Source organism: Bufo gargarizans, chromosome 3 (assembly GCF_014858855.1).
Source record: "Bufo gargarizans isolate SCDJY-AF-19 chromosome 3, ASM1485885v1, whole genome shotgun sequence".
Taxonomy (NCBI): Eukaryota; Metazoa; Chordata; class Amphibia; order Anura; family Bufonidae; genus Bufo; species Bufo gargarizans.
In genome coordinates, this window is record NC_058082.1 from 111,219,592 (window position 1) to 111,234,858 (window position 15,267).

Here is a 15,267-nt window from a genome sequence, read left to right on the forward strand (position 1 = left end):
ATAGGAGATGATCGGGATGGGGACCCGATCATTATTATTTTCCCTTATAACATGGTTATAAGGGAAAATAATAGCATTCTTAATACAGAATGCTAAGTAAATTAGGGATGGAGGGGTTAAAAAATAATAAAAAAATAATTAAACTCACCTTATCAACTTGTTCGCGCTGCCCGACTTCTCTTCTTTCTTCTTCTTTGATGACCTGGGAGGAAAAGGACCTTTGGTGACGTCACTGCGCTCATCACATGGTCCATCACCATAGGCATTTCTACACTGGGCCGCCCGTTCCATTTCGCAAATTGCGGAAGGCACGCGGGCGGCTTTAGTTTTTTTGCGAATCCGTGGTTTGCGGACTGCAAAAAAAGGAACGGTCGTGTGCATGAGGCCTAGGAAAGAATAAGAACATTCTTATATCCATTGATCTTAACAGAGGAATAGATGGGAACTATCTGATTCCACCAAGCTAGGCTTTGTTTGAAAGGCTGAAGGAACTAGTCCCACATTAGATAGGTGTGAATGAAGTCTTAGGGGAAATAGCATAGTTAAAAAGTGCATAGAGTCAATGGGAGAAACCTGCTAACAACCTCCTCATGACGATACCATCATGACCATAATGAACATTTGTCACTTTTTTTTCAGTGGACTGGCTCTAACAATGTTTAACGATCTTCCACCTTTGCCACCTACCAAATGCCTGTACATGCTTACTATCCAATTTATGCCACCCATCATTCTGTGACTAAGAAGGGGGTTTCATGGGTTTAAAGAGAACCTCCCATCACAAAATGCAGTGCAATCTGCAGGAGGAGCTGAGCAGATTTATATATAGTTTTGTGGGAAAAGTTAGTGTAACTTGTAATTTATACATTTACATCTCTGCTCTTTCTGAGTTCAGTTGTACACAGGGGAGGACTTATCAGGTGATTGACAGCTCACTGTATACACACACAGAGAATGCTATCAATCATGGATAAGACCTGCCTGTTTACAACCAAGTTCAGAAAGGGTAGAGACCTCAATGAATAAATGACAAGTTTTACTGAAGCTTTTCCCACAAAAGTATATATCACTCTGATCAGCTCCTGCAGACTGTAGGTGGTTTGTCTTTTCAAACAGCTTTACAAAGAGAATGTATAAAACAATAAATGCCCGTATACACTGCTGGCACATATACTCACCGGTGACAATAAATAGAAGCCCTTTAATGCAGCAAGGTGCATGTCAGGTACTTACAGTAACATGTCAGCTGCTGTGGAGAACCATCCTGCAGTGCTACAAAACCAAACCTATGCATCCATATACAATTTAGTTACAAACCTAAATGGGTCCCATACAGCGAACATTAGATATTGTAGTGGGGGGGAGACGAACTACGACTCTGATCAAACATGAAAACAGAACGGCCACTTCCTTCAGAAATGTGCTGTAAGTTGAATATGTCCAAAGATTTTAACCTGCACATTACAGGTCGGGTCTCTACCCGTTTTTTAAATGATGCAACTTTTTTATGAAACAAAAGAGGTTAATCTCCAAAGGAAGGTGACTGCTGTGTGTAGATGCTTCATTCATGTAATCAATACAATGTGCTAAAAACAGAAAACTGAAAAATCTAAAAAAAAATGTAATAAAAATGAAACGCATTGTAGCTTTGATGTTATACAGGGGAATGGAGCCTTCTGAATTTTCCCTTCTATGAAATAGTTCACCAACAGGGGTTAAGAGAAAAGCAGACTAATGCTCTGTTACATCCCTACAATTGAGGCCAATACTACACAATTTCTACAGTGATTTCTGGCCTAATGACCCAACCTGACACCATCACAGATTCCAATAACGATGTTCGGGTCTTTAGACCAACAGTTGGGTTGAGCTGGGACTTGCAGCCATAATATGAAGTTGTCAGCTTGGAACATCAGACCTGAGGTCCACCACAGCTTACAGAGATGTGCCCATACCCACCACAGTGGAATCCCAACCTGCATTAGAAATATTGCACTGAACACATCATCACAAACATCTTTAACTGTCCTTAAACACATGCATCAGCACAAATATATATTTTTTTATTTAAAAAAATAATTGGGGGGGGGGCAACTGTGGTTTTTGTGGCACTTTTTCGAGGTTTCTTTGCAAAACTGTTGCAAAGAAACGCTGACTTAGTTGCCCGTGGCAACCAGATTCCACCTTTCATTTTTCAGAGCTCCTTTGGAAAATACAAAGAATGAAGCTGATTGGTTGCTAATGAAGACTAAGTCATTTTTAATTTGTGCCAGTTTTGATAAAGTTCCCCCGAAGGTGTCTTACCAGAAGCACTTTCTTGCTGCTCTTTTCCCCTATAGAGGTGTTGACAAAATTCCTGAAAAAAGCTCCATCAAGTAACATCTGGAGCTGGTGTTTTCACTGCAAAAACTCCCCAAAAATGCAGATGCAAGTCCAGGAAAAGGTCACTAAAAGACTACATGTACAAGCGGTGGACAATTTTCCATAGGCTTTCAGAGCCAGTTACACAATTTGAGGATATAGCATAATTCTTATAATCTTTAATAGTGATTTCTACATATACGTATCAATAGAAAGCAATGGAAAATGTAAGCACCAGTAACAAATATGAGGGTGCACTGGCTACTTGTAAATATACAGTCAATGACAAAAAAATAACACACCAAGAAGGAGTTGTGGGAATTGAATTAAATGTTCTATGTGAATGTAATGATGATATATGTAAGTGATTACAATATTAGAGCGAAAGGATAAGTTTATTGGAGCGAAAGGGTACAATTGAAAGGAGGCTCTAGTACCCTATTAGGCCTGTCTCTAGACTGAATACAAGATGAGATATGGTTAGGGCATGGAGACATACAGGTTCAGCATGGTATCCCACAGATGGTGCAGTCTGGAGATCCTGCACACTCGTAGAATGCCAAAGCTGGAGTCCCAGCTGGATTGGTGATAAATCTGGTGACCAGGCAAGCCAAGGAAGTGTTGCAACCCTGCTATGTATGGGCTAGCATTATCCCTGCTGAAAAATGCCAGTTGGAAGGTAACACATGTGGCCACAGTATATCCTGCACATATCGCTGAGCTGATAGTGTCCCTTGTATCATTACTAGGGGTGACTGACTGTCATATGTGATGGCTTCGCAGATCAGTTGGGGCAGTGTATTGCTCTACAACAAAGGCAGGATTGAAGCGTTTCGCCACAATGCCGCCATACTTGAGCCCAACTGTAACTGGATCCCAAACAAAAACCTGGATTCGTCGCTAAAGTCAATACAGTTCTAGCCTAATAGCAGTCCAGGTTTCTTATTCACAACACCAGTTCAAATGAAGGCGACGGTGGCTGGCTGTCAATGTCAGGACACGTAATGGGCGCTGTGCACCAAATTTCATTCTACTAAGCACCTGAAAATAGTCCACATAGAAACAGGGGTGACTACTCAAGATGCCACCTGTGTCTGGATGGTGGACAACTAAACTGTGCTGAGCTGCTCATGCCTGTCATGGATCAAACTATCCGCTCTGCTGGTGATCTGTCTGGGCTGTTTCCCATGTGTGTGGACTCTCTTGTAACCACTGCTCCCAACACCACCTAATAGCTAGGTCAGAAAAACCTAGATGGAAGGAAATTAGTCAAATGTACCATCCTGATTCTCTTAGTCCAATGATGTGCCCTCTATCAGTGTCTGTCAACTGAGCAAAATGCCGTAGAGGCATGTCTAGTAGTCAACGATCTCTCACCAAGAGGTAAACTACCCAAAAGTAGCCCCTGACAGCCTTTTTATACAGAGGAAGCACTCCCTCTTTTACACCCTCTTATGGCAAAACCCAATGTCTAATCAGACCACACCTCTAGTCATGTAAATATCTGCCCGAGACATAACTGCATGCAGAATTTTGCAGCAATTCGACATTTCTATCTGGGTGCATTTATTTTTTTTGTAGACATGGAGAAACCTTTGTAAGATTACTTGAAGATTTACTGTTGTGTTCACACGATATTTGTGCCATATTTCTGGTTGCTAAAAGGAAACCCAATATCAGCAAGGAATAAAACGAAGTGTTAATGACACTGTATTACCAGACATAGCTGAGTCCCCAGGTTAGGTAACATTTCTTACATTCATGGGTCAAACATTACACAAACAGGCAAATAAAAAACGTTTACTTTTGTAAATGTGTTGTGCCTAATTGAGTGGCTAAATACGTATTCCCATCATGCATTTTGTAAATGGCAACTAGCAGCTAGAATGCTGTCAACTGTGTCTGACCATCCGTATTGTATAGAAAACAATATTAAGAAATCTCATTCATGTGGCCATCAGATATTTTTGTTTGGAATGAAAGTAGAGAGCAATAGAATAGAAAAAGATACGTTAAATCAAGAAGTAGCACTGCAGCATCTAATACAACGGGCAATCAGAGGCGTGAAAAATAACGAGACTCATAATGTACTGCAGCACTGTGAGTGAGATATCAGGACTATAGGATCCAGAATGTGCTGAAACTATTTCGCTGGTCTTTTCTAGTGGCCTTTTTTTTCACTACAAAGCTCACAATATGATACGATTCCACAGAAATGGATATCAGAACTGCAGGAACCAGAATGCACTGTACGATCACACACATTTGTCTTCTCTTTCTCTGAACTACAGCCAAACACTAAAGGATGACTAACTGGACATCCCGCTGAAGGACGTATCTCCGCAGGTTATTCATCAGTGCTTTAGCAAGCGTTCTGTCTGTATTATTTCATAGACACAGTCAATTCTCTGACGGGTTCACCGGCATGGTGAGTCCGTCGTGTCAATAACATTTAACATGGTAGATCTTTGCTCTGTGTCGAGTCTCCTTATATATTATCGTCTTGATTCTGATTCAATATCCAATCAGCGAAAAAGAGCTAAAGTGGAGGAGAGCAAAACAGAAATCAAAGCTTGAGGTGTCCTCCACTGAAGATGGGGGCTTGGTCGGTATAGTTATGAAATCCTCCTTCGCTTCTCGCGCCCATCTAGCACTCACAGATGGCCGGTTTTACCATTTCTCTAGTCAGCGGTGATGCCTTTGGCTCGCAATTCCTCTTGAACTCTTAGCAAGTAAGTGGGGTCTGGGTAACCGAATCTGGAGGCAATACAAAAGTTGTGTATGGTTAGAGCCAAGAGATTGAACACAAATATGAATATGTCACCCAATAGGAAAAATAAAATGGCCGCGGGTTGCTGGGCTGCACAGGAGAAGCTGCCAAAATGATGACTTCTACTCTCAAACTATGTTCTTGGAACTTTTCTGGGTGAAGGAGGAAGCAGATAAAATGGTGATCCAGATCAGCTCTGCGGTGAGGCTGAACAGCTTTGTACAACATCTCTGGGGGCATCTTTAACTGGGACAAATACAACAGCCCCAGTTACAGGAAAAATCACCTGGATTTTGGGTATAGAGCTGAGGACATGGGCTGCTAGATGGCCACTAGCACATCTGCAATACCCAGTCCCCCATAGCTCTGTGTGCTTCTATTGTGTAAAAAAAACAATTTGATACATATGCAAATAAACCTGAGATGAGTCCAGTACGTGAGAGGAGTCAGGGGCAGGACTCATCTCAGGTTAAGGGTACATTCACACGACCGTGTGTAATCCTTTCTGTTTTGCGGTCTGCAAATAACGGAACCGTGTGTCCGCATTTTGCGGACAAATGACTTCCGTTTGTGTTTTGTATGTCTTCCGTTTTTTAAGGTCCACAAAAAATGGAAGGAAAAAAATAATTTAGAGAAAAAAAAGGAATTATTTATGCCTTCAAAAATACGGAAACGGATCAGCAAAAAACGGATGACATACGGAAACTATTCCGTTTGTCATTCGCAATTTGCGGATCTATTGACTTGGATGGGGCTGCGGACCGACCTGTGCGGACAATAATAGGACATGCTTCATATTTTTGTGGACTAAAAATGCGGAAACACGGATGCGGTCAACTGAATGTTGTCCGCACATTTTATTCACCCATAGAAATGAATTGATCCACATCTATTCCGCAAAATGAAAGGTTCCCTTTAATATTAAATGCCCCCCCCCCAGGTCTTGTATGAGTGTTAAAGATAAAGAAACAAAAAAATAATAATATAGCAATTAAAATAAACGCCACATCACAGCTTCTAGCCCTGCAACGGCAACTACGTAAATATCCCCATATAACAAAACAGCCATAACAGAATGGGGACATCATTTAAAACAATATTTTGCTGCACTATTTAAAAAATTAAGAAAAAAGACACATTTTCTCTCTTTTTATCATTTTCCCAGACATAAATAAATCAAAATACTAAAATAAAAATGACATAAAAAGGATTCCCAAATTATTTACATAACCAAAAGGAGAAAGTTCTGGCTTTCAAAGATGCATGTACTAGAAAAACACAACATATGCCTGGTCTGGAAGGAAGGGGGGGATGGCCCAGTCTTGAACTGGTTACTAAAATAAATACGTACAGGTGAAACTAGAAAAATGAGAATATTGTGCAAAAGTCCATTTATTTCAGTAATGCAAATTAAAAGGAATTGCATGAATGCAGCTTAAAATTAGAATTTAGTGAAAAGGTTCCATATTCTAGGCTCAAAGTGTCACACTCTGGTCAGCTAATTAATCCATACCCCCTGAGCAAAGGGTACCTGAGATTGTGACTTTGGGGTTTCATAAGCTGTAAGCCATAATCATCCAAATTATAACAAATAAAGGCTTGGAATATCTCGCTTTGCATGTAATGAGTCTCTCTCATATGTTAGTTTCACCTTTTAAGTTGCATTACTGAAATAAATGAACGTTGCACAATATTCTAATTTTTCGTGTTTCACCTGTATATGTAAAACGATATCAAATATTTAATCTAAAACCTGTAGAATGGCTTGCAATGGGTTAACAAATACTAGGTGACTTGGATGCAATTCACACCCACGCAAACTGCATTTATATCATAAAGGCCGCCTTCACTATCTGTTCCTGCAGTGATGGCGTGTTTTTGGTGGCTAAGGGTACTTTAACACTTGCAGCAGAGGATTCCGGCAGGCAGTTTCGTCGCCGGAACTGCCTGCCGGATCCGGCAATCTGGACGCACACTGATGGCATTTGTTCAACGGATGCAGATCCGTCTGACAAATGCATTGAAATACCGGATCAGTCTCTCAGGTGTCATCCGGAAAAACGGATCCGGTATTAATTTTTTAAAGGTCTGCGCCTGCACAAACCGGAAAGTCGGTTCCGTTTTGCCGGAACACTTAATGCTGGATCCGGCATTAATACACTCCCGGCAAGTGTTCAGTATTTTTGGCCGGAGATAAAACTGCAGCATGCTGCGGTATTTTCTCTGTCCAAAAAAAGTAAGAGGGACTGAACTGATGCATCCTGAACGGAACGCTCTCCATTCAGAATGCATTAGGATAAAACTGATCAGCTCTTTTCCGGTATTGAGCTCCTGTAACGGAACTCAATACCGGAAAACAAAAACGCTAGTGTGAAAGTACCCTAAAAATTCAGTTCATCGGATTCAGAGATGGTCATGTGGCTCCCCTGGCGGCTTTGCTGACTCACTGGCAGCTGGACCTATCACATACATCTCATGTATACCTCAATCATGTGAAACATCTTGACCGCACACAAGTAATCCCTGAATATGATTTTGGCATCACATTAATCGGAACAATGTTATAAACAACATCACCAGCACACCAAAAATGAGGTGGCGCCAGGTGGAGGGCTTGTGAAGCCAGACAGTCCCAGCAATGACCATGGTACTCACTAAATCATGCATCAAAAAGTCTGCTTTTATCTTACAAAATCCAGCGTGGTCCGGCTTTCAGCCATAGTCTCATGCTGCTGAGGAAGGTCAATAAATGACCAAAACGGAGCTGCGTACTATAAAGATATAAAATGTTCTAGACCACATTGGATTTTGTAAAATAAAAGCAAACTTATTGACGCATGATTTACTGGGTGCCGTGGTCACTACTACATGGGACTAATAGGAATGAGTTATCTGGTGTTTAAAGGGCATCTGTCAGCAGATCTGGCTGACCTGTTGCATGTGCACTTAACAGCTGAAGACATCTGTGTGGATCCTATAGTCATCTGTGCCCGCATTGCTGAGAAAAATGATGTTTTAATGACGGCAAATGAGCCTCTAGGAGCAACGGGGGCGTTGATGTTACACCTAGAGGCTCAGTTCTCTCAATTGCCACATCCCCTGCACTTTAATTGACAGGGTCAGGCAGTGAAAACGTGCTCCTAGAGGCTCATTTCCATATATTAACACTTCATTTTTCTCAACATTGCGGGCACATATGACCATGGGACCAACACAGATGCCCTCAAGCTGCCAAGCGCACATGTAACAGGTCAGCCGGTGTCATAGGTACTGCTGACATTAATAACTGTACTGAACACAGATCACTTTGTAGAGACTTGTTTTCTCATAGCCATTATTAGCCTTTCTTGCTGATCAGTGTGAAAACACCTAACAATCGTCCTCACAGAAGATTTCAGACCGCCAATTATTAGGAACAAGTATTCATAGGAACGCTCATTCCTGATAACTGGCTGGTATCATTGAGCAACCGATGACCAAGCAAACATTCACTTGTTGGCACATGGGCATCTTTCATCAGGATAAAAGATGCCGATTAGCGGCAGCACATCTTCCTGTGTACTCAAGGATGTGCTGCCGATGATGAAGAGAACGGCATATGGGAGAAACTAACTGCACATCAATCGTTCCTCCCACATTCAGTGTGCAATCAGGCCGCTGTGTTATCATTGATTGGCGCTCACACTGCCGAATATCAGGCAGTGTGATTTACTGTGAGTCAGCTTAGGCCGGCTCAGACTGCATTTAGCCACCTGCTGAGCTTTCCGTCGGGGTGTTCGTTTGAATACCTGAAAACAATACGCACACGTATACTGCAACGGGTACATTCCCTTCAGTGAGTCCAAAGGACTAGGTTTTTATGTCCAGAAGAAAAGGTGAAAGTGAATAGATCTGCTGCAGTATACTTTTCACGTATTCGAATGTATTTCCATGAAAGAAAGCCTAGCGAAAACCTAAATGCAGACTGAACCTAATCAAATAGGGCAGGACCAAGGGGTGCACGTCCTGTATAGGACACATATAGCAACATGGGTTCCGTTTATGGGGAATATGGGGCTAACTTTCAAGCCAATGAACTGCCATCTACATCAACAAGATCTGCAGCAAGACTAGGTGTGTCCGGGAACAATAGGAAATCTCCCACAAAGACAATTTCATAAGATAAGGCTTTTTGGTATTACTATGGTAGTTGTTGATCTAAATGGTAATTTCTCTGTGTTAATACTCTGATACCTCTAGAATAAAGAGTGCCAATACACTAAAAGATGCGCTCAACCAGACACTGGTATTTCTTAGTAAGATATAGCGGACATCCAAAGTTCAAACATCTGCAAATAGGCTGCAGCATTACAGTAAGATCTACAAGGTTCCCCATGTAGATGAGTAAAGGCCAAGACTTACAACTGTGGTCCTCCTGTGCAATTAGTCTTGTGGTGAATATCGTTCCACGTAATGACGTTAGGTCTTCCTGTGGTCATTGATGTTCCAATGGTAAAGGTCAAACGTTGGTCAAAAGCTTTCTTAAAGAGCGTCAGGACTTTGTTCCCTTCTGGACAATCAGGTAAGTATGCCACACGAGTTGTTCCTGGATACCTCACTCCAGGATTTGGGTGCTCTGACTGCAGGGAGAAAGTATGAAATGAAGTCTAACGTACACTCAGCGGGAATAATACAGCATATATATTACTTGTATCGAGGATACGAAAAAGACATATTGTACCAGCAGTTTCAGTATATGCTGGTGGGAAATTACTACAGGGGTTTTGTAACTTTTTATTACTGATGATCTATCCTTTGGAAAGATCACGGCATCTAATCGGCAGGGGTCCGACACCTGGACCCCAGTCAATCAGCTGTTTGAGAAGGCAGCGGCGTTCCGCAGTAGCGCCGGAGCCTTCTCGCTGTTTCCTGTAGGCCAGTGACATCACAACCTTTAGCACTGGCCTGTGCGCGGCTCGGCCCTGTTCATTTCAATGGGGATTAGCTGCGCACAGACCAGTGATAATAGTCGTAACGTCACTGGCCTACAGGAAACAGCAAGAAGGCCACGGCGCTACTGGGAGTGCCCCTGCCTTCTCAAACAGCTGATCGCCGTGGTCCCGAGTATCGGACCCTCGCCGATCACATGCTGATAATCTATCCAAAGAATAGATCCTCAGTAATAAAAACTTACAGAACCCCTTAGAGCACGGATGGCCAACCTGAGGCTCTCCAGCTGTTGCAAAACTACAACTCCCATCATGCCCGGACAGTCTACAGCTATCAGCCTACAGCAGGTCATGGTGGGAGTTGTAGTTTTACAACAGCTGGGGAGCCGCAGGTTGGCCTGCCTGCCTTAGAGACAGGCCTATTTTCTTTTCTGAATTTTAGATTTTTCCTCCCCACATTCCAATAGCCATAACTTTTTTATTTTTCTATTCACATAGCTATATGAGAGGTTATTTTTTGCGGCACAAGATGCATTTTTAATGTCACCATTTAATTTACCATGTCTTGTATTGGAAAACGATAAAACAATTCTTTGTCGGGTAAAAATGAAAAAAATAAAATAAATGAATAAATAACAATTCCGCCAAGGTTTTTGGAGTTTTGACATCACAGCCCTCACTGTGCTGTAAAAATGACATGAAGTCCTTATTCTGCATCTCAAAGCGATTGCAGCGATACCAAATCTGTATAGTTTCTATCTTGTTTAATTACCTAAAAGGGTTATCAAACCCCTATAATGCCCCCCAAAATGCCTGGGCCCCTCATACTGGTCATACTTATCCCGCATTTGCATCGCTCCTGATACCCGCGGGCTGCATCTCCCCGTTGCGCCGATCAAAACATCCAGCGGCGGAGGGAAAGGAGGGGGGAATTAGGCTGTGACAGTCTCTGACCTGACTAATATTTAAAGGGGTTTCCCATGAATAATGTAAAGAATGAAAATCAGACATCATATAGTAGATGACAATCTCTCTCTAACAAAGCTAGAACCAACCCTGTACCTCACAGGGATCCAGAGATCTCCCCATTCACTGCTCCAATTGTTCTGCTAGATCGGTAGCCATACAACATTTTTAATTACATGCAATTACAAAAGTATTCAGATCCAGGTGCTGGTTTGAAAACTGTAGAATATTTTTTGTGGGACTACCCCTTTAAGTCAACAGGTGGTCACTGTTTTCGACATGGTCAACATCCTTATCTCTGCTGTGAACAGTCTACCGTTCACCTGACTACTGATTTTCTTCTCCATATACTTCAGGAGACTGTACATAGAAATGAGCAATAAATGAAGAATAAAAGTCCAAATATTCTCAAACCACGATGATTTGCACCCAATATCGATGTTATGAGACATCGATTTTCTCCCACTCTGAACACACAAACTAGCATTATTTCTCTGCCGGCAAATGTTCTACAACACGCCGAAATGCTTTTTGCTTTAATTGGACCAACTCTATAATGGTCGAAAAATAAAAGCAGCTTCCATTGCCTACAGAGGAATTTGTCGACATCTAATAATCCAGAAAGTGTACAATATGATATGTAATATGAGGCAAGAAACTATAGTTCATATTCCTGTCCCCTCTCCTGACATGTCTGTTTTAGTAATTACTTCCACCTCCTTGTAATAACAATTCTGCAGCATCTATTCTTATGACAACATGTTATACCATACTAGTTTATTATTCCTACTAAAAGTTTATGAATTAATTAAGAGCAATCTGCAATAAAGGTTCAACTGAGTGTAACCAATAAGGGGTGTGTCCCTGCACAGTCTGACTCTGCTGCCAACAGCAGACTGTGCAGGGACACATGCCCAACTGGTAACACCTATTTGGATCTTCATTGCAGACTGCTGGCAATAAACTTCAAATAAGGAATAATAAAGACACAGCAAACAGTTATGAGAGTAGATGCCCCAGAATTGTTATTACATAAGGATTGCAACAAGTGACTAAAACAGGCATTTAGATAGTTACTCTAAATTCTCACCATCCAGGGCAGACCTGCAAAATAACCTTCAAAGGGAACCTGTAGTGTCTCGCTGCTGCAGCGCTTCTCTTGTTTTGTTTTTATTCCCCCCACAAAAAAATGATTGCCCTAAAAAAATGGATATGATGAGTGATAGGTACCCATAATATCACTCATTCTTTAAAAAAAAAAAAAAAAAAAAAAAAAAAAAAAGCTGTCATATGGCATAACTGGTGTAAAAAAAAAGTAAAAAAATTTGTAGCCTGCACAAAATGTAATGACTTTTCAGAATTTTGCTCCCACCTCACCACTCTTCCAAACAGTGGGCGGAGGGAGGCACAGTGGGTAGGTAGCGCGCAACGTAGGGCGGCCATTGCAGGCCCAGCACATTTATTAGGATCTAAACTACCTTGCTGGTATGTATTTCATTTCTGGTGCAGGGATCGGCACAGATGCACCACAATTATTAAAAGATGTGCACCACTTAATAATTGTCCTACATCTGTGCAGGTCCCTGCACCAGAATTGAAGGAGACAGATCAAAGCTACTTTCACACTAGCGTTTCTATTTTGAGGTATTGAGATCTGTCATAGGGTCTCAATCCCGCAAAAAAAAAAAAAAAAACGCTTCTGTTTTGTCCCCATTCATTGTCAATGGGGACAAAATGTAACTGAACAGAACGGAATGCTCCAAAATGCATTCCGTCCGTTTGGTTGCGTTCCCATACCGGAAAGCAAACCAAACGTTTTTCTTTCCGTCATAGGATGCGGAGCAAGACGGATCCATCCCTACTGACTTGCAATCCTTATTTATTGTTGCTTCTCCCACAATGCTGTGCAGTTTATAGCTTCAGTTTCAGTTGTGGATAGCTGGTGTGTGGATCTCGGCGGAGTTCCTGGTGCTTCTATAGCCCCTTTGAAGTGAAGTCTTTCCTTCCCCTTTTTGTATTTTGTTTGGGTTCTGTGTTGCATTTCCCTATTGTTTGTATTAGGCCTGAAGTAGACTCCCGTTCGTCCTTCCTTTTGGAGGAACAGGTAGTCTCGTCCCTGCCATTAGTACCAGGGTCCTATAGGGCTAGATACGACTCTAGGTATTCCTGCGTATGAGCACACCTACCTCTGGGGTCTGTTCATACTGGTAGTCAGTCAGGATTTTGGTTAAGGTTGTTACTAGGAGGTGTCCATCTTCCTTCCCTAGTTCTCAGGCCTGATTCCCTGTTACCCCCTTCCCTCCTATACTCAGTGTGGTGTTTCCCTCCCACACCGAAGCGTGACATAGAGGCTCATTTGCATATATTAAATCTTTATTTTTATCAGCAATGCGGACACATGTGAACATGGGACCAACACAGATGCCTTCAGCTGCCAAGTGCACATGTAACAGGTCAGCCAGTGTCATAGGCACAAATCTGTTGACAGATGCCCTTTAATGGACACTACAGCCAACACTCAGCCCAGGGGGAGGGGCGGTGCAGCTCCTCAGTGCAGTGAAGACCACTTCAGATAAGAGACCACTCAGAGGGCACTTGCTGGAGTGGCGCCATGTCTTAAAACTTTGATTTCTGACCTATGGAGCGAGTATAAGCAGCACCTCAGGTGCGGTATGACTGCTTCCAGGCCATTCCTCTACTGCAGTCAGCTATTGATGAGTAAAAACCGCCGACTACCTTTAATGCAAAATCACATTGTAACGGTCAGACTACCATCAATCGGTGGCTTTTGCCTGGTATTATTACACCCTAATCTGTAATCTATCTAGAAGTGTAATTCTTCCCTCCACTGAATCTCACATTTGTGGCAGCGAGCCACGGACTGCATTATGGCGGGTCTCCCTGGATGAGTGACTGAATAAATCCACTGCGTGAACTCCGGTTCCGTTATAACCGCGGATTACACGTTATTAAAAGAAAATTGTTTATTAACTTGGCAAGAAGACGAGGGTGAAGTCATTTGTATTTAGGCGAGGTATGTGCATCTTCCTTTCTAAGTACATAGCTAATAAAGTTAACCATTTCATCACCCCGCTTTCTGTGTTTGCCTGCACGGTGGCATCTGTTAACTGCAAATATACATTTCAGGCAGTGGGATCTCGATATACTGAACAAATATGTGCCAAAGGGGCACCATCAACATATGACAGGGCACTAACGTCACTCTACTGGCATCTCAGCGTAGAACCCCGTGCAGAGTGAATAAAAAGAGATTCAGGTAGAGAACCATAAAACATGAAATGTTTATCCTCCAATCAGAGACGTATGAGGATAATCTGTAAAGCAAGTTATATAGTTGGGCAGCCAAAAAAGTCACCTTTAACCACTTCAGGGCCAGGTCAATTTTTGTGTTTGCATCTTTTTTGCATCATTTTTCCTCATCGCCTTCTAAGAGCCCTAACTTTTTACTTTTCCCTTCACATAGCTGTATGAGGACCATTTAGATTACCATTGATAATTGGGAAAACAAATTATTTGTGGGGTGAAAATGGGAACAAAAAAATGTCCACTATTGTTTTCTGGGTCTGGTTCTTATGCCTTCACTGTTCACATGAAATGACATGACAATCAATGCAGATCATATGTTTTTATTACGTTTTACTACTTTTAGAGAAAAAAAATGTTTTCTTTGTAACTCCATATTATGACACCCATAACCTTTTTATATTTCCATCTACAAAGCTGTTTGAGGGCTTGTTTTTGCAGGGCAAGGTGTAGTTTCTATTGGTACCATTATGGGGTACATACGACTTTTTCAATCACCTTATATCCAATTTTTGGTGGGGGCATGGTGGACAAAAAACTGCAGATCAGACAATTACATTTTTGTTTTCTCTCTGGCGTCCACCATGCATGATAAATAGTTTTAGAGTTTAATTCCCTCACGACATCCGTCGTACAAATATGGTGGATGTAGGGTCTTTAAAGATGGAGTCGGATCTGGAGCGGAGTGAGCACCATAGCTAGCAAATGCCTGCTGTTTCATACAGCAGACACCAGTGGCTAATGTGATGTCGAACGCAGACATTACCCCCTCACAGTAGTTATGCCCAGATATGTGCCCCCTCACAGTAGTTATGCCAGATATGTGCTCTCTTCACAGTAGTAATGCTCACTCGTGCCCCCTCACAGTAGTTATGCCCTGATATGTACCCTCCTCACAGCTCACAGTAGTTATACCCT

General features: G+C 42.0%; 1 protein-coding gene across 7 annotated transcripts in view; it reads right to left on the reverse strand.

Moving 5' to 3' along the window:
- Positions 1-341: 341 nt before the first annotated feature.
- Positions 342-15,267, reverse strand: part of DTX3 (deltex E3 ubiquitin ligase 3) — an 85,418-nt gene continuing 70,492 nt past the window's right edge. For all 7 annotated transcript variants that reach the window (XM_044285100.1, XM_044285098.1, XM_044285101.1 and 4 more), the window contains 2 exons: positions 9,533-9,750; positions 342-5,118 (listed from right to left, as the gene is read on the reverse strand). In XM_044285100.1, the coding sequence (XP_044141035.1) occupies positions 5,043-5,118; positions 9,533-9,750 (294 nt within the window). In that variant the 3' untranslated portion in view covers positions 342-5,042. The remainder of the gene's footprint in view (positions 5,119-9,532; positions 9,751-15,267) is intronic.